The following is a 25,701-nucleotide window of genomic DNA, read 5'->3' on the forward strand; positions in this document are numbered from 1 at the left end:
ATGCTGACATGCATACATGTCAATCTAGACCATTCAAATCATGGGTCCCACTGAGGATGTCAAGCAAGCCAAAAATCAAACCAATCGGATGATCCAAACCGTCCGACCATTTGGATCAAGAGTCCACATTCACTGGGTAAAATCCAACCATTTGGATCATTGGATTAATGTGATTTCTGGGCTTTGCCATGTCCACAGTAGGGCCCACAAAGACATGTGAGACAGCTAAGGTGACGAGGTTTATGATTTTCATAGATGGAAATGATCCAGTGCTCTCAGGGCACTCTTAGTTCTTGAAGCAGTATCAGGACATTTGGACAGTCCTATCAATTGATCAGAACCGTCCATTATGTCCATCACATGTTTACAAGCTACCACACAAAAAATGGCACACTGATCAAACGATTATAACCATCCAATTAATAGCCAATAAAATGGAAGGTCCCCATCCTCCATGGAAAAATAGGCTCATCGAACAATTAAAGCCACCTAGATGCTGGTTCTCATCATGGTTCAGGGCATTTGGACAGTACCATCAATTGATCGGGACCGTCCAACAGGTTCATCGCTCATTTATAAGCTACCAGGCAAAAAATCACATTGATCAAACGATTCTAACCATCTAATCAATAGTCAATAAAATGGAAGGCTGAGATTCTTATAGAAAAATAGGCCCATTGAACAATTTAAGCCATCTAGATGCTAGTTCTCATCATGGATCACTCATCGTTCATGAAAAATCACTTTTATCAGACAATTCTATCCATCCCATGATTCCCATCTATGGGTATGAAAATGGATGGCTGTAAAAGATAAAGGAAATGATTGAACGGATCAGATCAGCTAATTCTCAAACCCAAACTTACAAAACTGCAGAGAAGAAAATAAACACATTGGAGATGACAGATCATATACACAAGGATTTGAACATTGGTCATGTCAAAACATTGGCATCTAAGAAGGAAAATGTCTGCATCTGATGCATAGAAACAAAACAGATTAAATACGCATTTGATCATAATCTCCCACTAAAAACACCATAAAATCCTATGAATTCGATCAGATCAGTTTCCATGATCTGAAAATGCTGTCGAGAAAAGATTTCAATCTGTTGTCGTTATGGTTAATATACACCATAAGCTTCATTTCATTCACTGGGGTCCATGTAGGAGGTGGGCCATCAGAATCTGCTTCTCTCATCGATTTCATTCGAGCGGTCGATCCTGGAAACTCATTGGGAATTAGCTCAAATGGGTTTACGTCCAATCGCTGCTTCGACCGTCCGATGATCTTCAAATGCAATTCAGATATCCATAGCATAACGGAGATCAGGCTTGAAAATTTGAATCTCAGCGGTTGGATCAACGCGGATTCGCTGTGCAAGCTTCCATCACTGCAAGTCCTTAGCTTAGCGAAGAATCACATCATAGGAAGTATTCCTGATTCGATATCCAACTGCACGAGCTTGACCCACCTGAATCTGAGCAGTAATTCATTGCATGGGCGGGTCCCAGCCTCTCTAACCAACTTGAAGAATCTCAGAAGCTTGGACATATCAAACAATAGCTTGTTTGGGCCTGTCCCGAATTTTGAACCAGATCTTGAGCTGGTCTACTCAATTACAATGGAATCGAATACAACCGACAATGGAACACATTCACCAAAACTGGACTGGGAGATTTCACCTCAGCCTTCTTCAGAAGATTCAAATAGAAAGAGAGGAGGAAACCTGAGATGGGTCTATAACTACAGCCCACTGCTTCTTGTACTCATGTGTTTTGTGCTCTTCGTGGCCGTCTCGAGAAACAGAGTACCGAAATCATCAGAGGAGAAGGAGAAAAAGGTCTTCCTCCAGGACTCTCCGAGTCCTATCAAGATTCTAACATCTGAAGCGAAGGAAGAAACGGAAACAGAGAACGAACAGTCGGAGCTTGTTTTCTTCGTCAACGAGCACGAGCGATTCAAGCTAGAAGAGCTTCTTGGCTCTCCAGCAGATTTACAGGGGCAGAGCTTTTACAGCACCCTTTACAAGGTGACGTTGAAAAACAACGACAGCTTTGCTGTCAAGAGATTGAAGAAATTGCAGGTCTCGATGGAAGCATTCCGGCAAATGATGAGGTGGGTGGGGAGCCTGAAGCATCCAAACCTCATACAGCTCGTCGCATACCATTCTTCAAATGAAGACAAGCTTCTGATCTACAGATTTCAGAGGAACAAAAGCCTATTATACCTGCTCGAAAGTAAGTATTTCAATTCAAGTAGAGCTACGCAATGGCTACTCGAGATAGGAACTGATCCTACTCTCATCTCAGGCAGGCCTCACCATTTATGTGACGTGGCCTGACAACCCGGCCAGTTGAGTATCAGGTGGGCCACCCATGTAGAACAAATGTGGACAATCGGATGATTTGGTCTAGTGTTTTAAATAGTCAATAGCGTATACCATAGCGTTCACCCTTCTGAAGCATGAGGCATAAGCTACATAGCGTGTAGCATAAGCTACACACTATCCCAAGATTTTCAATAAAGGTTGTGCTTGGTTGCACTAATTCATGATATTCTGCACCAAATTAAACTGATAAATAATGAAAATTTTACAAAATTTCATTATATTTGGTGCAACCAAAAGCAACCTAAAGTAATAGAAAAGGGCAATGATTAAGTATAAAAGGTAAAGAAAGAGCAACAAAACTGATTTAATAGTGTTACTTATATTTTTTTTTTGAAAGCATTGAAAAGATTAACTAATTTTTATTGAAAATAGAAAAGCATAACAAATCATTAAAAATACTAATTGATTTTAATGTTGTAATGAAAAATAACTTGTAATGTGAGCTACGTAGCATGTAACGTAGTATATGTAACATGTAGCATATGCAAATTATCATGTGGTGTAAGCTACACACGACTTAAGCCATTTTCATGAGCTATGTAGCGTTAAGGCTAAGGCACACGCTACATAACACAGCATGGTTATTTAAAAGACTGGTTGGTCAACTTGATGACTGCATTGGCCTTAACACATGGTGGGCCCCACCAAATGAATGGGCAAGATCTCGCCACACATGCCCCATTGGCACACGATCCTACTAAAGGGCACACACGTCTCTTTAATGTTTTTCTTACCATAGTTTAAAAACCCGAAAACTTCACCTTACTCGACTTGGTGTTCATCCAGGTGGCTTCGACTCGAAGTTTCGACCCAACTAGACTCAATATTAATAATTGTAAATTAAAAATAAAGAAGATTTAATTACATATGCATGCGTATTATTAACTACAAAAACTAACAGCAACCCATACCATAACCTCTGAGGGTAATACAAAAACTAACAGCAATGGATACCATAACCTCAGAAAGGTTTGTCTTCCCAGGTCCCAGATGAGTCAGTTTCAGAACCAAGTTTCAGAAGGACTTGGTTCCAAAAGTCGCTGAGTCGAGTCGACTCGGCTGAGTTTCGAGTTCAGTCAGCAAATTTTAGAACTATGTTTCTAACATCCTCTCTATGTTTTCTGATGAAATTTACATTGGTTTTTTTTATGTTGTGAAGATTATGCAGACGGCAAGAGAGATTTTCCTTGGCGGCACCGGCTATCTATCGCGAACGGGATCGCAAGGGGATTGGACTACATATATAGAAAGTCAGTAGATGAACATGTCCCACATGGGAACCTCAAGCTTTCTAATATCTTATTAAATGAGAATGAAGAACCTTTGATCAGCGAATATGGATTCCAAAGATATATAGATCCGAAGAGAGCGGTGCTCTATGCTTCGAACGGGTACAAAGCCCCTGAGAAGAGCTTAACAGAGAAGGCCGACGTATACAGTTTCGGTGTAATTCTTCTCGAGTTACTGACGGGAAAGACGATAGAGAGGACTGGCTTGGATCTTCCAAAATGGGTCAGGTCCAAGGTAAGGGAGGAATGGACGGGAGAGGTTTTCGACAGGGAGGTGAACAGAGTGGGAAACCAGTGGGCCTTCCCATTGCTCAATGTCTCTCTGAAATGCGTGTCCCACTTGCCTGAGAATCGACCGACCATAGCAGAGGTCTTGGACAAGATCGAAGAGGCCGTGATTGGAGCGGATGACTACTCTTTCTCGTCCGCCTCTTCTGTTGAATCCACACAACGAGATGGTTGTCTACTCCAAACTGTTATACCCGAGGGAGGGGAAACTCCAGGTTGTCTACTCCAAACTGTTATACCTGAGGGAGGGGAAACTCCAGGTTGTCTACTCCAAACAGTTATACCCGAGGGAGGGGAAACTCCAGGTTCAGACCTTTAAATGATTGCATAGCATAAAGGAATTAGAGGACAGTTGATGAGAGGAACAGGGATAGTAACCTTGGGTTTTCAGCTTGTAAAAGTGGGATACATGGTAAATGATCCAGATCGTTGATCTGATGGGCCCCTGCTGTCGAAAGAACACGCCCCAAAAAACCAATGGGAGATTCTACTCATACAATCGTCAGCATTTTTCCAATTGAATGTGAACCACCTACTTGCAGGCCATCAATCAAACAGTTATGACTCTGGGTCATCAAGGTTTGAGGCGTGGCCTACCCGTCAGATCAATAGTCTAGATCACCATTTATACAAATTGAAAACCATGGATCCTATAATTCCTCATATTTCAGAGGGCTTTTGGTATGGGGTTGATTTTGTTTTTCTTCATTGAGTAGGAATAAACAAAGCATGTATTAAAAAATTAATAAATAAATAAAGCATGTATTGTAAGATCATATTCAGTCAGTTGTACCTTTCCTGCAAATATAGGCGGGTGGGCAATGTGGTGTAGAAGATCTTTTACCTGCAATGGATGCTTTCAGGTTTCAGATTAGAATTACCATAGAAGAGAAATTGGAAGACAAATACACATTGATGTAAGAGGTATTACATGATCCTTGATCCATGGATATGTGTGGTGTCCTCCAGTGCTAGTTCATACAAATGGGGCCCATGGTTCGATGCACGGTGGGGCAGTATACCAGGACCATTGATTTAGCATGTGTCCTATCCTTCAATGGTTCTAGGTCAAAAGTCACGCTGAATGGACTATACTAGCCATACAAACAATGGCCTTGAAATGGTTAACAGTCAAAATCAAACTGATGGTAGGATCATCTGTTTGGTGAAATTCAATGACCAGGGGCCATCAGTAGTACCCACTAGATGGACGGCCTGGATCCACTACACAACCTCCCACATGTCAAGTATTAGGCAATCCAACGTGACAATCAAAGTTGTTTTTTCTTTCTTCTATTTTTCTCATCCACTCTTTATATCCAGAACATAACCTTCTTCTTTTAAAATGCAAGCCAGTTCTCTGATCATCTCATATATCTGCTCTGTCTGTTCATGAGATTTATCTCCCACAAAGAAAGTATGGACCTCTCTCTGGACCTCAATCCAACTGCAACCGGGCTCCTTACTCATCCCTGACTGCTTCATCATTTCACGGACAACTGCAACATTTTCCCACAACCCAAAACCAGCGAAAGCATTCGACAGCACCACATATTTCCCTGCATTCTCTGGTTCCAATTCAAAAAACCTCTTCGCCGTAATCTTTGCCAACTCTATGTCACCATGAACCCTACACGCGCCAAGCAAAGCACCCCAAATCACCGCATGTTGCTTGCAAGGTGATTTCCAAACTAAGTCATAAGCCTCATCTAAGCGGCCCGCGCGGCCCAAAAGATCGACCATGGCTGCGTAATGCTCCCCACTTGGCTTAATTTTGAAGTCTCTTGTCATTGATGAGAAATACATCTGACCCTCGGTAATCAGACCTCCGTGGCTACAGGCTGAGAGGACAGCAAGAAACGTAATGTAATTCGGCCTAAATCCTTCATCTATCATCCGATGGAAAAGACCTAAAACCTCTTCTACACACCCATGCTGGCCGTAACCCGATATCAGAGCAGTCCACATAACGACATTCCGCTCCGATGACTTATCAAAAATACGGCGGCCATCATCAGGACTGCTACATTTGAAATACATATCCACAAGGGCACTGTTTACAACGATGTTACCCTTGATTTGGGTCTTGATCATGACACCATGGGCCTGCTTCCCCTCCTCAAGCGTTGCCAAGCCAGCACACGCCCGGAAGACCGATGCAAACGTGAACTGATCTGGTTTCAAACCAACCCGTCTCATCCCATGGTAGAGGTTCAGACCCTCCTCTTCAAGACCCTTTTGCACGTACCCAGAGATCATTGCATTCCAAGAAACCAGATTTCGTTCGGGAATTTTAGCAAGCAGTCGGTGGGCGGTTTCCAAATCCCCCTTTTTTGCATACAATATTACCAATTTAGTCCTCAGATATTCATCGATAGCGAACCCAACAATTATCATTTGGGCATGAATCCGTCGCCCTAACTTAAAATCTTTCAGATTTATGCATTCCTGAAGTAGGAACGCATATGTTTGGGGATTTACCGGTGACCCTTTTCGGCACAAAATCTCTACGGCTTCGAACAACCTTCCAGAAAAGCAAAGACCCTTCAACGTCTTGTCAGGTTCGAAGAAGTTCTTGCAGATTCGGCGTGAAAAGTGAAAATTTCGCAATACTGATGAGGGCATGGAGAGTGAGAGAGAACCTCCAACGGTTTTTGAATTTGTGAATAAAGCGGGAATCGCAACGGTTAGATGGAGCCTAAATGACCAAACTGCCACTGGGCTGATTCCAGGCGCGCTCCCATCACAAACAGCCCACACGTGCCTGCGTGTCCCACGTGTGGGATCAAGGCCGTTCTTTAGATGGTCCCGCAAAGTGAATTGTCTGTATAAAAATCATGCCGGCGGACTTGGTCAAGTGAGGTGAGAGAGAGACAATAGCGAGCGTGTTGAATGTAGGCCGTTGATTATTATTTGCTGAACCGTCCATTTCTTTGTCCACGTTGTGGTGGCCCATTTGACCCAAACAGGTGGGGCCCATGGTCTAGTGATCCAGACCGTTGATACTTTGTTACCAATTTGGATGGTGGATGAACGACAAATCTCCTCGATGGAAGAAGCTTATGACCCTTGAATAGGTGGCTCGACAAATTGACGGTTGAGATAGAAAGCAAATCAAGGGTCCACATTCAACCGAAAAAGGCACAGATATTCTGTATCTATGATCTTTCAATGTTTATTTTATTCATTTACTTATTTTTTTTGGTGGATGAGTAATCTAAGGTGAGATCCATCATATCCATGGTTTAGATCATTCAGCCCTGGGGCCCACTGATACAAAAGCCTACTAGACCACATTCTTTTACAGCTCTCCATCAAGAGGGCCCCACATGAGTAGGAAAATCAATGGCCATTACTCGCCTGTCTTGTGGACAAAAGCACAATCACTCCCTGCCGGCCTAATAAACGGCCTAGATCTTGCGTCCGTGCCAGCTGGCATGTACACGGCCTATTCGTGTCCACAACTGCCCGTGTCCTGCAAGTGTATTTTTAATCCGTACCGTCCATCCGGTGGTTCTATTTGGATGGCCGAAGATAGAAAACTCAGGTTTTAAAAAAAAGAAAAAAGAACGGCGATGATTAATTGGCTATTTTCAGCCACATGATGCAAAGTTGAGAAAACTTTACAGATGTGGCCAATGGTCTGGTGATCCGAACCGTTGATTGACCATTCCACAGAATGCCCAACATTCTCACCACAAATCTTGCCGTATTTATGATCTTAACCATCTATTTGTAGCGATCTGGACCTTTGATCTGATGGGCCCCACATGAATGGACCTTTGATCCTGGCATCCACCGTTTGTACAACTGGGAAAATCCCAACCATCAAATTGGTCGGAAAATAGGCAGGTAAATCAAAGAACTCCATCCAGCTTGGGACCCACCAAAATGGGCTGGACCGCTGAACTATGTGCCCCACACCGTTACTTTTTAAAAAAAACAATTTTAATTTCATATTATAATGTCCATTTCGGTTTGGGCCGGGCCTGTGTTCGACTTCGGCCCAATTTATAAGAGATTCCAGACGGGCCTGTAGACTGTAGTGGGGACCCATTTAAAATTGACGGCCCTAATGAGGCCACCACAACATTCTTTTAAACCTTTCTTTCCAATCATGGAAAATGAAATTGCACTTGGGTGTGTGTTTGGATGCTCTAATAGATTGAATTGCAATTTATCAGTGTGATATTGTGGAAAATGCCACAATGTTATTTCCTTCCACCGGGACCCCTAGGATTGAGAGAAGCGAATTTTGGGCTGAAATGTTCCACCCAAGCTCAATCCAATGGACACAGAAGAAGAGGCCTAGATCAGCGCTCGAGTGGGCCGCAAATGGAAAGCGCCCTTAACAAATAGGGGTCCGGCTCGCTTATTCTTTGGGCCAAAAATCAAGACCCAGCCCACTTCCACAGGATTAAAAATAAATGCCGGGCTAGCCAGAAGTGGGTTTGATCAAGAGCCCGATTAGCCGGCCAGACCCACTGAAAGACCTCCTTCCTTACCACTTACATTGAGGGTCTAGGCTCCAAATTGCAATTACAACTTTCACCATTTATTATTATTAGTATTATTTTTTTTTTTTTGTATTTGGTTGGATTGATCATTCACAATTCAATTGGTTTGCACATCCAAACAGGTGTACTTACATGATTTTAATTCCAAGTAAAACAAAACTGGCAACCAAAGAACCTGGGGTTACCTAGACCGGACAAGGACCGAACCACACCAGATACAATATCTAACTCCATGACCAGGTCGAACTGGCCCAGTCCTGAGTCTTGAGTTGAGTCAGGGCTCATTCAAGTTGGGGAGTGAATAGAGCCAGGTCTATTAGGGGATGACTTATGGCACCAAAACGAATCAGAATTAACCAAGTCCGAGTCAACTCAGCTGAGTCTACAATCCATTATTTTGTCCAATACATGGTACGTCGGATCGGGCGGGTCGCTCTGTGCATAATTGCAAGTAAACAATAACATATGCCCATCATGGATTTGGACCGTCCATTCATTCACAATGCTTGTGAAGAGTGCCGCATCTATGGTCCATACAAGGCAATGATATGACAGCCCCGTCATGGAACCACACACTAAGTGAGCCCCACCATGATGATGATTGAGATGCTCCAAAATTCAGGCCTATCCAATCACCAGGTTGGCCATACCATATAAATCTACTTCATCAATAATATGGGAATAGAACCACTTGGGTCAGTAAAAATAGCAATCTAGATCGCAAATGGCTTGTAATCTGGATCACAAGGTTTGGAATGGAAAACATAGCAAATGGCCCATAATCCGGATCACACGTTTCGGAGTGGAAAACATACTGGAGTTGATAATCTAAGAAGGATTGCTTGAAACATCAAAATGGCCTGGACCAACTATGGTATAGAAGGCGGCATTTGAATGCACAACTCAAATGAATTGCAATGAGGAGACAGGAAATGCCCACATTCATAATTGGTAAAAAAAATCCAACTTGAAAAGAACATAATTGCAATTTGGGAACATAGCCCCCTCATCAAGCTATTATTGCAATTCACTTTGATTGTGCATCCAAACGCGGCCATATAGAAATAGGTGCATTGATACTTCTGCTCATTCGCATTCCAACGCCACTGAATGCTCAGTGCACTCGCTCACATGCTGATGGACAGGGTGACTTTGTTGCACCTGTGTGAGATCTGGGCCATTCATTAGGTAGGACGCACAATAAGCATACCCTAGACCTAAATCAAGCATCAATCCATCCATAAGGTAGGCCACGTGTAAATACAATATTCACCATTGATCACTATTTCTTACCCTTCGTCCAATGGGCCACACACATATATAGAACATGGGCCATTGTTTTTTACCCCCCTCTCATAACAGTGTCCCACTTGATGAGTGACCAAACTGATTTATCAGGTAGATCAAGTCCAGAGCGTGTCCTACCTCAAATGGTCCTGATCTTTCACATGTGTGCATGTTGGCACTTGTTCTTTGCCCCGTCCATCGCACCGGAGCGAGTTCACCTAGCCTTCCTCATCTGGCATCACAAGTTAGATGGGCCCCACCTGCTTATTGATACATAATCATATCTGATTAAAGATGTATTATACAATACATGGACTGGAAGCTTGTACTGTATATTCAGGTTTTCAGTCTCTACAACTGGGGCACATGGTTCATGCATCTAAACAGTCAATGTTCAGCTAGGATCTTCCAATCTGGGGGATTTCTAATGCACAGATGACCAACGGTGAGGCCCATCGTATCAACGTTCTGGATCATGGGATCATGGGACCATGGGACACTCCTGCACAAATAGAAAACCAGAACAGCACCATACAACCTTTCAATGCAAATAGCATAGACAAAGAAATCATTAACACAACAAAGCAGAAAGATACAACAATCTCAAACACATTTTCTAAGTAACTTGTATTTCTACATGCCGCCACACATGACAACCCGGCACATGTGCCGGACATCCAGGGCATAAATTCGGACAGCCCCACCATGCAAATGACCTGGCCTAAAGTCAGGTCATGGATTAATCAGATGGGCCACACATGTATTAAAACAATGGATAGTTCAAGAAAATGTTGCCTACATTCAACATACTCCATACAGTGAGTTCCACCAAAGGTAGCTGGCGTAACGCCGGTCCATGTATCAGCCCTAACATGCTCATATTCATCTATTATGGATTCATATCAGCCCATCAGGGGCTCGTAACAGTTACAGGCCTTCTTTTTTTTTTTTTTTTCCTTCAGATCGGGTGTAATAGCCCTATATCAAGTAGCGGGTCCCACCATTATCATTACATTACCATTTTTGAATACCTTGGTCCCACCTGATCCATGGCCGTGATGTCCCATTTATGTGCCACGTGGGCATGTGCAGCAACATGTGGAGATGCATGGACTTAGAAGAAATCTACAGTTCAAATAGCACAAAGCTGGCGAAAGAAACATCTACTGCTATAAAATCAGTCCTATCTCAGTTATATTTTAGAGTCACCTGTATATCCTCTGAAGCTGTCCAAAAGAAGCTCAAAAGAAGGCTCTACTCCCATAAAACACTCTCGATCCAGTGCCCTTTGATGCTTGTAATTTCTGATCAGAGCTCGGATTCACATTCTCCAAATCGGTGCTGCCGTTCTCGATATCCATTGGGAGCTTCATCTTCGCCAACGATTCCGTGAATTGCTGCATGCTTTTCATGTACATGTTGACTATATCCTGCTGAACGACTGACTGCTCTGGTTCGATCTTTATATTGAGAACAGATTGTGCGAATGTGTTGTTAGTTGGTCTGCCTGAGGAATCGGCCTCACTGTCTGTGTTGTCGGAGCTTCTCTCTTTCTGAGATGAAACAGCCTGGTCATGATTCGGAGATTTCGAAACTCCCAGAGGGTAAGATTTAGAACTTGTTGGAATGGGAGTGGAGGGAGAGAAGTTGATCGGAATGCTGCTTGGGGGATTATCACTTTTTAAAGCTTTGATGGTATCAAGACTCCCTGTTGAGAAGCTTTCCACAACAAGAACACCTATTTCCGAGTTCAGGTGATTGCCATCATCTGAAGTGACCAAGCTCTTGGAGCTTTGGGAATCCATGTCGGTAGTGCACGGGAGGCCGATATACTCCGAAACCATTAGACAGTTTTCATTTGCCATCTTCAGATCAGGGAATTCGATCTTATCGTATTCACATGCAGGTGGACTATCTGTCTCCGAATAAAGCAAACTGCTATTCGGGTTCACAGATGAAGGCGGCCTGGAAACAACCATGACTTCCGGTGACGACCCACTATAGGAAAGTGACAATTGGACGAAACCTGCGGGAGAATGGAAGAGATTGGTAGACGAGAGTGGAAACTCTTGCATCAGTCTCCCATTTCCAACCACCACCTCCGATAACGGCACCAATGCAAATCCGAGCAACTGGTCTTCGAGATACTTCTTCACTCTACTCAACATCCATATCTCGCACTTGAGCGATGATTCGATTGTACGGACGTTGAGCTGAAGAGTCTCGTTGAAGACTGGATTCTTTCCTCCTCCATTGATGATTTGGGTTGATGCCGTAGATTCGGGGTTGCTGGTCAGGCAGAGCTTGGCATATACATCTTGTTTATGGTATATGCAGATGTTGTGGATGTCCCTAGCTTGATGTATGTAAACCTCAAGAACGCCAATGTAACTATCTACATTCGGGATGCCAATGCCTGAAGAGAAACTGCTAGAATTCTGCACATCTAGTAATGTGAATCCTTGCTTCTCCGAATGGAGAATGATCGGAGAGTTAGAGAATGGTGAGAATGATTGTTCAGAATCCATCATCAGATTGCTGAGAGTCCCGAATTGGTGAAGGACACTTCCAAATGGCAATGCAAGAGAACAGAACAAAATTAAAAAAACTTCAGTTCGATATCTGAAAATGGACTCCTCCAAACACAAAAAACAGGAAGAGATTGCTTGCAGACTTGATTCTTGAAAACCTCAAAAGCTAAAACCCTAACTTGGGATTGCAGGTTAAGTCAAGAAATCCTAAGATCCCTAATTTTTTTACTTAGAATCTGAGAGCGAAAATTGAAGACTGTTTCTTGAAACCCAAGATTCACATCCCAGATATAGAATTGCAAAAGAGATTATTGAAACAAAGAAAACCCAAATTCAAAACACAGAACAGATGGATACTGCAAGATTCAAAAACCTTAGTAATGGGATTCCAGGCTCAATTCTCAGAACGAAGATCCAAGATTTGAAACCTGGATTTGGAATTACAGAAAAATTGAGAGGACCTAAAATTCAAACCCAGATGAGTCGTCCAAGATCCAAAACCCCAGTAGTGAAGTTGCAGACTGGTTTTTAACACACAAGCTCCAACCTCCAACACCAGATAGGGGATTACAAAAAATGCATGGAAAACCCAAAATTCAAAACCAAAAACAGACAGATCTCACAAAATGCAAAACCCTAATGACGGAATTGAAACTCAAAATCCAAGAACCATAAAGAGAGATTAGGAAGGGATTAGGCTCTTTTCCAGCCTAAAACCCTAACTTAAATCCCAACAATGTCCAACAACAGTTGCAGTAGACATGAACAGAATCCAATAAAGCTACAACCTTTCTTTCTTTCTTTTTTTTTTTTCTTTTCTTTTACAAAAGAAGAGCAGAAATCCGTACCAGCAGAACCCAAAAACCCAAAATTCAAAACCAAAACACAAAATTACAGAGAGATTATTCAAACCCAGAAACCGAAATCCATTTGAAACACTTTACAGATTGATTAGACTATAGACATGAACAGAATCCAATAAAGCCACCACCTTTTTTGAAAGAAAGAAAGAAAAAAAAAAGAATCCAAAAACCCCATAATTCAAACCCAAACTCGGATTTATTATTATTATTTTTGAAAGGGTAACGGGAAATATATTGAAAATAAAAGAAGAAACCCAAACTCAGAATTACAGACAGATTCTTAAAAAACCCCCAAAGAAAAATCCATTAACAGAATCAGAGCTCAAAATTACAGTATCAGAAGAATCCAAAAACCCCAAAATTCAAAACCCAAACTCAAAATCACAGACAGATACCTGAAACCCCAGAAACAAAATCCACGGAAAACAGAACACTCAGATTCTTTCAACCCCACATTCCAAACTCAAATCCCAACAAAACCCAATAACAACTGCATCAGATATGAACAGAATCTAATAAATCCACTACCATCCTTTGAAGAGAAAACCAAAAAATACAGTATCAGCAGAATCGAAAAACTCCAAAATTCAAAATCCAAACTCAGACTTACAGAAAGATTTTCAAAAGTTGCAGTACCAAAATAATATTAAAAACCCCAAAATGCAGAACCCAAACTCAAAAGAACAGACAGATTCCTGAGACCCAAAAACCAAAATCCACGGAGAACAGCACAAAATGGATCAGATTATTTCAACACGACATTCCAGACTCAAAACCCAACAACAATCAACAGCAGACATGAACAGAGTCCAGTAAAGCCACCACCTTTCTTTGAATAGAAAAGTCAAAAACACAAAACCAGCAGAATAAAAAATCCCCAAAATTCAAAACCCGAACTCAGAATTACAGACAAAAATTTTAAAACTACAGTACCAGAAGCATCCAAAACCCCCAAAATTCAAAACCCAAACTCAAATTCACAGACAGATTCCTGAAACCCAAGAACCAAAATCTACAGAAAACAAAACACAAATGGATCAGATTCCTTCAACCCTACATTCCAAACTCAAATCCCAACAAAACCCAACAACAGTTGTATCAGACATGAATAGAAAATCCAATCAAAGCTACTTCCTTTCTCGCACAGAAGCAAAGAAGCGAAACAAGAGAAAAGAGAAATCACAAAGAAAATCCAATGAATTTAGAATCTATAAAGCTTTAAAAAAAAAAGAAAAAAAAAAGGTGGTATTCTTGCCTTTGGTCAGAGAATTCAACTGATTTCCGTACTGAAAATTCGGGTTTTCCTTGTCCAGAGACCTTGAATCGAAGGAATTCAGATGGGAATATGCGCGAGTTCCTGGCGTTGCAGTATCTGTAGAGCGAAACTTTTATACTCTGGCGGAGTAGGAATATTGATACACACACTGAGAAATCGCATTTATGAGAGAGATCAATTCGAATCCAACTGTTCAAATAACGGGTCCCATTTTAGATGTGCGGAAAATAAAAAAAGTTAATATTTTAGTTAATGTGAATTTCTAAGTGATGGGCATTTATTGGACGGTTGATCTGAAAAATCCAACGGCCATATTTCAACAAACAAGTGTCCACGAATCTCCGGTTAGGTTTATTCAAACAATCTGAATTTGGGAGTGTGGATTAAGTAAGTTTCATGCCGTCCATGAATTAGGTCTTTATTTTGAATTGAGGTACGGTAGGTATACAATTTCTGAGTGCCAGGGTATCAAGCATCATGAACTGCCCGTGTATGGAATATCTGCTCCCAGGAGTAATCACCTTTTCTCTGATCTTATCATGGCAGGAGTTAGTGTACCAAATTTAAGGTTTTGTAACTCTCTAACTCACTTTTTTTTAGATTCCTAGAAGACAAAAATAACCCAATGCCATAACTCCTACGGTGGGCTTTTATCTAAAAAAGGAGAAATGCCCCCTTTAAAAAGGGACACGTGGCCATTGGCCCACCTCTTAATTGATTTAATTCATTCATTTTAATTGAATAGTCGAGAATTTGTAATAATTTTTTTTCTCTTATTTCATATTTGAAGTTTTCGCGGCCCACAATTATATTAATATTATGTGTTAATTTTGAATAATTTTCTTCAGTTTGATACATATGTAATTAGTTTTGCCCTCGAACTTGAAGTGATGACATAAAATTAAAACCCCTTAAATGTGGATGGGTTAGATTTACTTCACAACAACTCAATGGGCCCCACATAAGATGTGGATCCATTCAAAACGTGGGGCCTTCTACATGAAGGCCATTTGGCCATTTGGTTGTTTTTTTTCATGGGAGGGATGGATGGTATTTTTTAGTTCACTTTATATCTTCTTTCTTTCTTCATTGATTTCCTTTATAGTTATTTTTGGAATATATATATATATATATATATATATATATATATATATATTAATGAATAGTGAGTGCTCGTAAAAGGGAAGGTGGTGTGAAAAAAATACTTTAATAGATGAATTTTTATAATTCAACAATGTTGTAATGAATAGATGTTGTAACATAATAATGTTGTAATAAGTGAATTTTGTAATGGATGAATGTGATGAACCTTTGAATGGATGAATTTTGTAATGAATGAATGTTGTAATGTAAGAATGTTGAGATGGAAGTATGTTGTAATGGATGAATGCGATATGGTGGATCGTCGATATTTACTATAGATCACTAATATTTGCAATATGGATTGCCGATATTTGGTGTAAATCGTCGATATTCACCTTGGACCACTAATATTAAGAATGGACTGTTGATATTCACGAGGTACTAATGATATTTTCACTGTGTATTGTCAATCCTATGAAAACGTCCATAATTCCCTGGTTACATGTTCGATTTAGGTGATATTGTGCTTGTTAGAAAGTTAATTTGATAAAATTTTAAATGAATTTGAAATAATCTTATTTGAACACTGTTTTATTTCCCAAAAGTGGGCCCAAAGTTCATAATTTATTATGAATTGCTTATATTTATTATGGGTCATCGATATGATGAAAATGTCTATAACTCTCTCGTTTTATATCCAATTTTGGTGATCTTATACTCCATGGAAAGATAATTTGATAAAAATTTAAATGACTTAAAAATAATCTTATTTGGACACCATTTGACTAGGGTTGATATGAATCGAGTTAGGTCGGTTAGCTCGCTCGACTCGACTCGAAAAAGCTCGATTCGACTCGGTTCGAAACTGAGTTCGAGCCGAGTCAAGCTGATTTTTTTAGCTCGAAAAAATTTTGAACTGAGTGAACTTGCCCGAGCTCGACTCGACCTGGATCAAACGAGTTCGGTGACTCATTTACTTTCATATTGATTGTAACACCCTAGTTCTCATAACCCGAGTATAGTCACTTGCGAATGAGAACCCGAGTATTACATTATGAAGTGAACTACTATACATCTAAATTATATAAAATTCCATGACATAAAGTAAGACAACTACTACACAAACCATATATGTCAAGAACATTAACGAAGAAGTTTAATACATGTAAAAGTCAGCAAAATGAAATCCCTCAGCAAGGGATTTTAATTACAATCCGTGAAATAAAAAACATAAGGTTCTAATAGTGAAAGCATGTAAATTATAGACTACTAGCTAAGCTCAAACAGCTTAACCACATTGGTATGATATCCTCTCTTGCCAGAATCCTCATCGGTCACGTCTGGGATTCCAACCGGGGGTCTTTCTCCATCAATAAACCTGCATCTATTTGGTGCAACCGCATGATAGTGTGAGTGATAACTTAGTAGGAATTTTCCTCAAAGATTTCATGCATATCAGAGTATTCCAATATAGTTTAAACCAACTTAGCAATTCATAATGAGAGTAATATCATATGAACATGTGCATAAATGTATGAATGTAATCACAGACCTGGGGATGCACATCCAGCTGTCAAAAGAAGGGGTCACCCACGGTAGATTAACTACCTAAAAAAGATCATGTAGTGAGAGCGCCCAAAGTAATTTAGCCTCCTAAAAAAGTATTCAAGATACACCCGAGGAGGTCCTAAAAACCCGGAAAAGCCTCATGTAAAGAGAGCGGCCCATAGTAGTATGAATGCACTCAACCTAAGGGTTATGCTAGAATGATAGAATTTCTAGTAGACTTAACAGGAGGTGACTTACATCAAGCACCCGATAAAGCTTATATGTTATGCATAAATGTTATGCACCATGATGTCCACATGCATGTGTATCTGTTCCATGTAGTAATTTCAATTCTCCAACTAAGACAAGAATATTGTAACATGATCTTTCTTACAAGATGTAATAACAGAATATAACATGTTTCCAAGACTTGTATCATGAATATTAGAAGTAAAAGTAAACGCACAAGATTTATTAAATAAAGCAGGATAAGTAGCAATGAGATCAAGTTCACAAGACTTTGCATATTATAATTATATTATATAGATTTCATATCATGGAATTCAATGACTGTAGAAGGCCAAGAGGGTAATTCCTCGCCTTAAGTTGTGGATTCATTCCTTGCTTGATTAGAGATCACTAAGGATCACTAAATGCTCATTCTAACCTAAAATATCATATACGAATGGTTAGGATTTAATGGATTCAAATGTACTCCAACGGTTAGGGATCAAAATATGAAAATTGAGAAACCTACTTTCCACATTTAAATCAGTCATTTAACATTTGTCTATGAAAAGCTTAATTAAATGGTTCAAGAGGTCTTCATGACCCAAAAGTGCACTCAAACTAAGTTCCAAGCTAGACTTGCATTGAGAATTTGGACATCCTACATTCAATTCAAAGAGGGCTTAATAATTCCAATTAAACTATAATTGATGTTCAAATTAAGGGATATATGACTAACTCACCTTCATAGGACGACTAACTTTGTTGATTGAAAGAAATGGATTCCAATATGAGGATAAATGATTTTTCATACAATTAAAATATTAAAAACTAATAATAACCCTAATCTAGTCCTTAATTTAGCTCAAAAAAGTATGAAAGCAAAGAGTTACCTCACCGAGTTGACAACTCAGCCCACTTGTGCTTCAACTCGAAACAATCTCCTTCCTTTCTCTCGATCCACTTTTCTTCTCCTTCTTATCCTTCTTTTCCTACCTCTCTTCCTTCTCTCTGGAAGTCTAGAGCTGCCCAAAACCAAACCAGAGGTTAGGTGGTGACTCAGGGGTTGGACCGAGTCACGCCAGTGTGATCGAACTCACCAGCAAGTCGACTCGAGTTCTCTGCTCTCTAGTTAATTCTCTCCTTCTCTCTCTCTCTCTCTCTCTCTCTCTCCATTTCATTTCTTCCTTGCTCTCTCTATCTCTCTCTCTCCCTGGGCTTTCATAGGTTATGGACTCGGGCAGAGCTCGACCTGACTCGGCAACACTTGACCCGACTCAACTAACACAATGCAGCACTACTGAGTCAAACTCTCCTTCTCCCTCACTTTCTTCTTTCCTTCCCCTTTTGTTTCTTTATTGGAAACAACCAGGTGAAGCCCTGAACTCGGCCCGGACTCGGCTTAGACGAGCAGACTCGGACCGACACGCTCGACTCATCCGAACGCAATGAGTCGCTCGGGGAGTCGGTCTCCCTCTCGATCTCTTCTCATTTCTCTTCTATTCTCTGCTTCCTCTTCTTCCTCCATCTCTTTTACTCTTCTTCAGCTTCTTCATTTTTCTACAATCATTGTGTAGCAACTGAACTCGATACAACTCGCCTGGTCTCGCACGGACTCGGACGAGTGGACTCGACGTGGTGTGGCTTCGGAAATGACGCTTTCTCTTTTCTTTTTATAGCTTTCCTTCTCTGGCAAAGGTTGCCCAAAATGGGTTTTATTAACCTCATTCTAGAGGTTTCGTAAACTAATCCAGGATTTACTCTTTAATTTAACCGACGAGCTTGGGTTATTAAACTTGGATTCTTGACAATAAGGTTTTAAACCAACCTTATAGATGAACCTCTGACATGTTGGTCCATCTAATGAACGACCTAGATCAACAAAATGAGGTCCTACCCAAGATGTGCGGTTTATAGTCAAACGAAGAAGATAACGTGAGCTGCAATGGTGGATTTTAATGGGTTTATTGAACTATTGATCCGGACCATTGTATTGGCGCAGATCTATCCATTGATTGTAGTGGGGAACCCTAATTGGAGGGATGAGGTTGAGCTACCAAAATCCCGCCATATTTTTTGATTTAGTGCGGTATCTGAGGCGATGATACAACACACGAGTCCTCCGCTTGGACGTTAGCAGGGATGGGTGATGCCCTATTAGGAACGTCCCAGATGAGCTGTGAGAAGTTTATAGAAATGTACGGGTGGCTAGGATTGAGCGAGGTGTTTAAACGGAAAAGATTTCTTTTGTAACGCCCTAGCTTGTTGCAAAAGCCCTAAAACAGCTCAAACTTAGCATCTACGGCTGAGATCACTCCAAATGAGGGGTGTAGATGGCGCTCTCGAGTTGCCAGCTAAGGGAAAAAGCAAAGCTTCTGCTATCGGAAACCAACCGAGCGTATTCTCCTCTTGCGCACGCTGCTGTGCATTACTTCCCGTCGATCTCATGTTCTTAGTCAGAATCATATGCTTGACACGATGAACGGCTCAGATCTCTAGTACGGACTGTAATAGTGGCCCGATCTGGATCAAATGTCTGATGTACGTTTGAATCCTGGTTGCTTGTGATCAAATCTGTGTGCTCCTATGTGAGTTGTAACCTGGACTTCCAATAGGGTTTTGCTCTGAGGTCGATGCCGTGTTAGTTGGACAGTTCAGATTATATGATGGTGGGCCACAACGACTGCAAACGGACACTGTCCGTTCGAGCTACGCTGGGCGAAAACTCTGAGAGGTTTTCTCTCTTTTATCGGGTCAGCGCCCGTTTGACTAGGCTTGCTGAACCCATGCACTGTGAGTGGGCACACTCTTGGTGCACACGCACCATAGGTATGGGGTCCAAATTGATGCACAGTGAAATCCACATCGACCATCAGATGTCGCGGCCTAATTAGGACTTTTAGTTAGTGATTTAGTAGATCCAAAGCTTAGGTGAGCCATACGTTTGGGTTTTGGCCTTCTAATTGAAGATTCTGATCGATCCGACGGTCAGATTGCATTTAATGTGATTGTCAACAGTCATCAGGGTTCGTAGTTTTACTTAGAGTAGATTCAATAACCCGACAACTCAATCGAACAAACGATCGCAAGTATAGACAGCTAAATTATTTCAGAACCGATCATTAATGGTTTAAATAATGATATTAAGCAATATATCGATTGGATTGCTATCGAATGTGATCAACCCCAGTCCTAAAGATTTTTCACCGTTACCTGAGGGAATATAAGGGTCAATTTTACATTCTCATACTTTAATTGGTGTATTTTAATGATAGATAGCCTCAATCTACTGTGTTGGCTCGATGAACGGTGAATCTAACGACTTGGGTCCTAGTATTGATTACAGATGGTTCATTTTACTCACTGAGGAGATCGAGATCCTATAAATGGATTTTCCAGATGATGTGATGGTTGGACTTGAACTTCAACGGATGGATGACGTCTTGACTTAAGGTCGGATTGATGACATACATATATATATTTAAGCATGACATGGTGGTTCAGATTGAAAGTTAATGAGTGGATGGTTTGATCTATGGAAGACGGTCTCCCAACAGTCAAAAATAAGTTGAAATGAAGCTAAACGTTAAAATAAACTAAATTGTGTCACTAAGTTAAGTCTTCATGGTAACACTCGAGTAGTGAAAGTACATGGTGTTACATTGATGTTGCTCACCAAGTGTTTGATGAAATGCTCATAAAAGTGTCGGCTGGTGGCAAGGAAGGTATGTATATGAAACAAATACCTTTTTTTTCTTCTTCTTAATTTTGATGTTGCCTACAAGGTGTTTGATGAAATACCTATAAAATCACTGCTGTTGTTTTACACATGCTAATTTGAAGGTGCAGTCCATATGTTTGTGAAAATGTTGCATAGGCGAACTCGGCTCGAACTGGCCCGAGCTGCTTACTAAATTAAGCCGAGCTGGCTAGTCAAGCTCGAGGACCAAGCCGAGCTGAGTTCGAGCTGGTGTCAGTTAGTGGCCTAGTCGAGTCGAGCTGTGTCAAGTTTGACTCAGTTCGACTTGTGTACAGCTCTACATTTGACTAACCAAAAGTGAGCCCAAAGTTCATCTATAATTCATAGTGAATGATGAATTTTGAACCTATTTTTAGATAATCAAATGGTATCCAAATGAAATAACTTTAAATTCATTTGGAGTTTTATCAAATTACCTTTTCAACGAGTATAAGATTACGTAAATCGGACATGTAACGAGGGGGTTATGCTCATTTTTGTTATATCGTTAGCCCATAGCGAATATCAACGATTCATAGTAAATAATGAACTTTGTAATTACTTTTGGACAATCTAATGGTGTTAAAATGAGATGATTCTAATGCCATTTGACATTTCATCAAATTACATTTTCAATAAGTACAAGATCACTCAAACCATAGATGTAGTGAGGGAGTTGTGATCGTTTTCTTTATATCAATGGCCCATAGTGAATATCACTAATTCATAGCGAATGATAAACTTTGTGTCCACTTTGGGCAATCAAATGGTGTCCAAATGACATGATTCCAAAATCATTTGAAATTTTATCAAATTACATTTCCAACGAACATAAGATCATCTAAATCAGGCATGTATTGAGGGAGTTATAACCGTTTTCGTGGGATCGACGATCTACGGTGAATATTTGCGATCCACGGTGGAAATATCAATGATCCACAATGAATAACAGTGGCCCACTCGTAATATCAACGGTCCACATAAAATATTGGCAGTCCACTCTTAATATCAGCAGTTCACAGTGAATATCGACGATCTACACTGAATATCAATGATCCACTGCGACTATGGGCAATCCAAAATAAATATTGATGATCCACTATACAACATTCATCCATTACAAAATACTTCCATTTCAATATTTTTCCATTATAGAAATTCATCCATCACAACATTCATCCATTTCGACATTAGTCACATTCATGTATTACAATATTCATTTATTACAACATTCTCCGGTTATGAAATTCATCCATTACAACATCCTTCATTATAAAAATGCATCCATTACAGTATTCTTTCATACCCTCTTCCATTCTACAAACTACCATCATTCATACCCAATAAATTTTTGTTTCAAAAAATAACTATAAAAGAAATCAAATAAGGAAGAAGGAAAGTAACCAAAAAACACAAATCCTCCATTTCCCCACGTTTTTAATCCATCCACATTTTATGTAGGGGCCGTTGGGTTATCATAAAGCAAATATAACTGGTACACATGTAAGATGTTTTAATTTCATATTTTCCATCTAAATTTGAGGTCAAAAGTCATCATGTGTACCATACTAAAGAAAACAATTTAAAATTAACGCACAACATTTGTGTAGTTGTAGAACACATGTAACTTCAAACAAAAAACTGAAAATTTCTTTTATGCGTTTACAATTATTCAGTTAAAATGAACGGAATAAATCACCTAAGAAATAGGTTGAATTTCAATTTTTGGTGGGAGCTACGTCCCTTGAAAAAAAAAAAAAAAAACAAATCTTTCTCATTTTCATTTTGAGGTAAGAGCCTCCTGTCATTTTTGCCCTCGGATAGATGAAAAAATGATTCAAAGCTACAAAAACGTATGTTTCGTCTATACAAGCAACAACTACATCTCAGCACAGAGCCATCTTAACCAAAAAAACCCTTTTCTCGCGGCTACTGATTTGCGAGTGGATCCTGTGATAATCCATAGGAGATTTTGCTCGGCTAACTCGCGTTTTTAGTTCTGATAGTCTGAGCCATGTTTCGGTGATCTAGACCGTCGTTTTGTTTCTTTGCCCCATGGATGAACGGTTCAAAACAGAAAAACAACAGTTCACATTCAAATAAAAATACACAAACATTGGTGGAAAGGATATTTCAAGCTGCAGAATTTTGAAAATGTAACCCAACCATAGCTGGATGAGATAAATCAACGGTCTGGATTATAGAACTGTGGGCCTCAGTGGACAACTGATACCCGAGGATAGTATGCAACGCCTTGGGTCGAGGATCAGTCAGCCCTCTGAAAGTGAGGTTGGCCTCAGAGCCCCTCATGGTTAGAAGAGGAAGCTAGAGGATGAATGATTAGTGCACTCTATCCGGCCACATGGACGAGATCTGACCGTTCATCAGGAAGGGCACATTAGAATCTACCCCCACAAGAATAAAAAGAACCTGGTCCGTTGAACAGGTGGGCCATACTTGTGCGAGAAAAATGGACGCCCAGATTAAAATGATGGAAGGCCCCTGTCTTGATTACATGCACGCCTACACTACTGGCCTAAGGTACGATCTCCATCAATCTGGTCCGTCGATGTGGCAGGAACTATAATGGGTGGCCCATGTTTAAAAGAAAACAGCTATCAGTCATTCTATTAGTTACTGCATGGGACCCACTAGTTTGATGTCCATTGATCAGACGGCTAAGGTCGTCCCATCTATAAGTATGTTAACCATTTATCATTCACCCAGTACGGGCAACTAGATCAACGGTCCCGATGATAAATTGGAGCGGTGGATCTACAATGATGTTCACCTGATCTGAAAATCAATCTGGTTAACCCGACTACAATGACTCTCCATTGATTTTGATGTCGTGTCCCACTCAACGGGTGGATTGTCCTGATTTTCATCTTGGACGATTATAATAGTGTGGTCCACCTTTTGCACGGACTGGATATTCTATACATATAACATGTTGGTGGAGGCAAAAATGGCTGTTTCAGAAGTTGTTATCATTTCTCTGTTATATCCTTCTCATTTTGATGCATGTGTGGCTGATCTCTTCAATGGATTGGCCTAAGTTTTGGCCCATGACGCATTCAAAACGTGAATCTGTGGATAAACGGTCAGGATCTCATGCACATGTGCCTTACGTGTGGGGAGAGTAGAGTCCAGATGGCTACACCTCAAACTATCATTCCCATTTCTCTAAGGGGGGATTTTGCTTCGGTTTTAAAAAATCGTCTACTTGGTGGTAGTGGTGACTAGTCTTCTCACACGTGGCATTGATGCAAGCCATCCAGACCATTGAAACTGTGTGTACCATTGTGGATGGTGGGTATGTCTAAAATCATTTTGATCAAGCAATCCTAACCATCCAATTAATGGCTATCAAACAGATGGTTGAAAGTAAAATATTGAGTGGTCTGGTCCACATTTGAAGAAAAAATTCAGATGGTTAATATCATACTCTCCACAAAACTTTTGATTCTGCTCCATCCATAGTTGAGTCAGTGTTTGAACGGTCTAGATTTCCATACAACTATCCCAAGTGGTACTAAACTAGGATAGGGGTGTGGCCTATTTGAGGCATGTGTTCCATATATATATACATATTTGCAATAAAGCACGTGTTACATTGTTTAAAGAAAGTTGGATTGTGTGGACCAGATAATAGAGACCATGGCTAATGATGGTGGGGCCATGGCCAAGTTCAATTGACTAAAAGGGTCCAATGGTGGGGCCCATGGTCTACTTGAAATAACTTAAAAGGGATATAATTCAATGATTTCAAGGATCTCATGAAATGATCCATCAATCCCATAGACTTTCGAGGAATGTTGCAGTTTTAACTTTTTATTTTTTAAGAGAATGGGTGAAAAGAAAGGGTAGCGGATTGGATGGTGATCCCAACTCTTCTGGGCCCACCTTGATGTGTGTGTTTTATCCACACAGTCCATCCGTTCTGACAGCTCATTTTATGAGGTCGAGATTGAAGCAGATTGGATGGAGTCGATTAAGCCATCTCCTAGCAAAACTAAATTGGATCCATTCGACGGTTGAAATTTCACCGTGGAACTGAATGGACGGTGGAGTTGTGGAGGCAATAAATAGTGGTGCCTCTAGAGGGACCAAATGACTTCCCAATTGTAATTAACATTCATAAAACTAGAGCAATGATCCAATGTGATTTCTCTCAAGTGGGCCCACCTTTGATCATTATAAACCGTCCTCTTTCTCTCCCTATCCAACGGCTCTGATCATTCCATCTGGTGATTTTAGAGTCATATTTATCTAATGGCTCACATGGATCTATTAGAGGAATTTGCACGTAGGGTGATGGGCCGGACTAGTTTAGGCCCATACAGGCCCATACTTAAGACCCAAGCCCGATATAAGCATTAGACTACAGGCCCAGATAAAGCCCAAAATAATTAGTCATGCCTGGGCTTGACCCAACCCGGCCTGAAAATTGATATGTTTCTAATCTATCCACCGATCAACAGCTAACATAATATGAACAAAGAAATAGATATTATAGAAGAATGAAATAAATGGTCTAGATTAAAAATGGATGGATTGGCTAACGGTAGATTGCAATGGCGTATTTGCAGAACATGACACATCCATTAAAATTCAGATCAGTTAAAAAGGCTTGAGCCCAAGCCCCAAAAATCAATTG

General features: G+C 40.5%; 3 protein-coding genes across 5 annotated transcripts; 1 reads left to right on the forward strand and 2 right to left on the reverse strand.

Moving 5' to 3' along the window:
• Window positions 1-733: 733 nt before the first annotated feature.
• Window positions 734-7,411, reverse strand: LOC131219532 (pentatricopeptide repeat-containing protein At4g16470). 2 transcript variants are annotated; one of them, XM_058214727.1, is made up of 3 exons: window positions 4,901-7,411; window positions 4,763-4,813; window positions 734-2,196 (listed from the first exon to the last, which is right to left on the reverse strand). In XM_058214727.1, the coding sequence occupies exon 1, from the start codon at window positions 6,592-6,594 to the stop codon at window positions 5,272-5,274; it is 1,323 nt and encodes a 440-aa protein (XP_058070710.1). In that variant the 5' UTR covers window positions 6,595-7,411; the 3' UTR covers window positions 734-2,196; window positions 4,763-4,813; window positions 4,901-5,271. The 2 variants fall into 2 exon arrangements, with proteins under 2 accessions (XP_058070710.1, XP_058070709.1); XM_058214726.1 differs by having other exon boundaries at window positions 4,763-7,411.
• Window positions 1,085-4,369, forward strand: LOC131218216 (probable inactive receptor kinase At2g26730). Its single transcript, XM_058212897.1, has 3 exons — window positions 1,085-2,240; window positions 3,552-4,139; window positions 4,230-4,369. The coding sequence occupies exons 1-3, from the start codon at window positions 1,085-1,087 to the stop codon at window positions 4,286-4,288; spliced, it is 1,803 nt and encodes a 600-aa protein (XP_058068880.1). The 3' UTR covers window positions 4,289-4,369.
• A 2,330-nt stretch (window positions 7,412-9,741) lies between the features above and the next one.
• LOC131219534 (uncharacterized) lies at window positions 9,742-14,513 on the reverse strand. 2 transcript variants are annotated; one of them, XM_058214730.1, is made up of 2 exons: window positions 10,983-14,512; window positions 9,742-10,033 (listed from the first exon to the last, which is right to left on the reverse strand). In XM_058214730.1, exon 1 carries the CDS (start codon window positions 12,302-12,304, stop codon window positions 11,015-11,017), a length of 1,290 nt encoding a protein of 429 aa, XP_058070713.1. In that variant the 5' UTR covers window positions 12,305-14,512; the 3' UTR covers window positions 9,742-10,033; window positions 10,983-11,014. The 2 variants fall into 2 exon arrangements, with proteins under 2 accessions (XP_058070713.1, XP_058070714.1); XM_058214731.1 differs by lacking the exon at window positions 9,742-10,033 and adding an exon at window positions 10,165-10,275 and having other exon boundaries at window positions 10,983-14,513.
• Between the last annotated feature and the right edge of the window lie 11,188 nt (window positions 14,514-25,701).

This window comes from Magnolia sinica, chromosome 11, assembly GCF_029962835.1.
Source record: "Magnolia sinica isolate HGM2019 chromosome 11, MsV1, whole genome shotgun sequence".
NCBI lineage: Eukaryota > Viridiplantae > Streptophyta > Magnoliopsida > Magnoliales > Magnoliaceae > Magnolia > Magnolia sinica.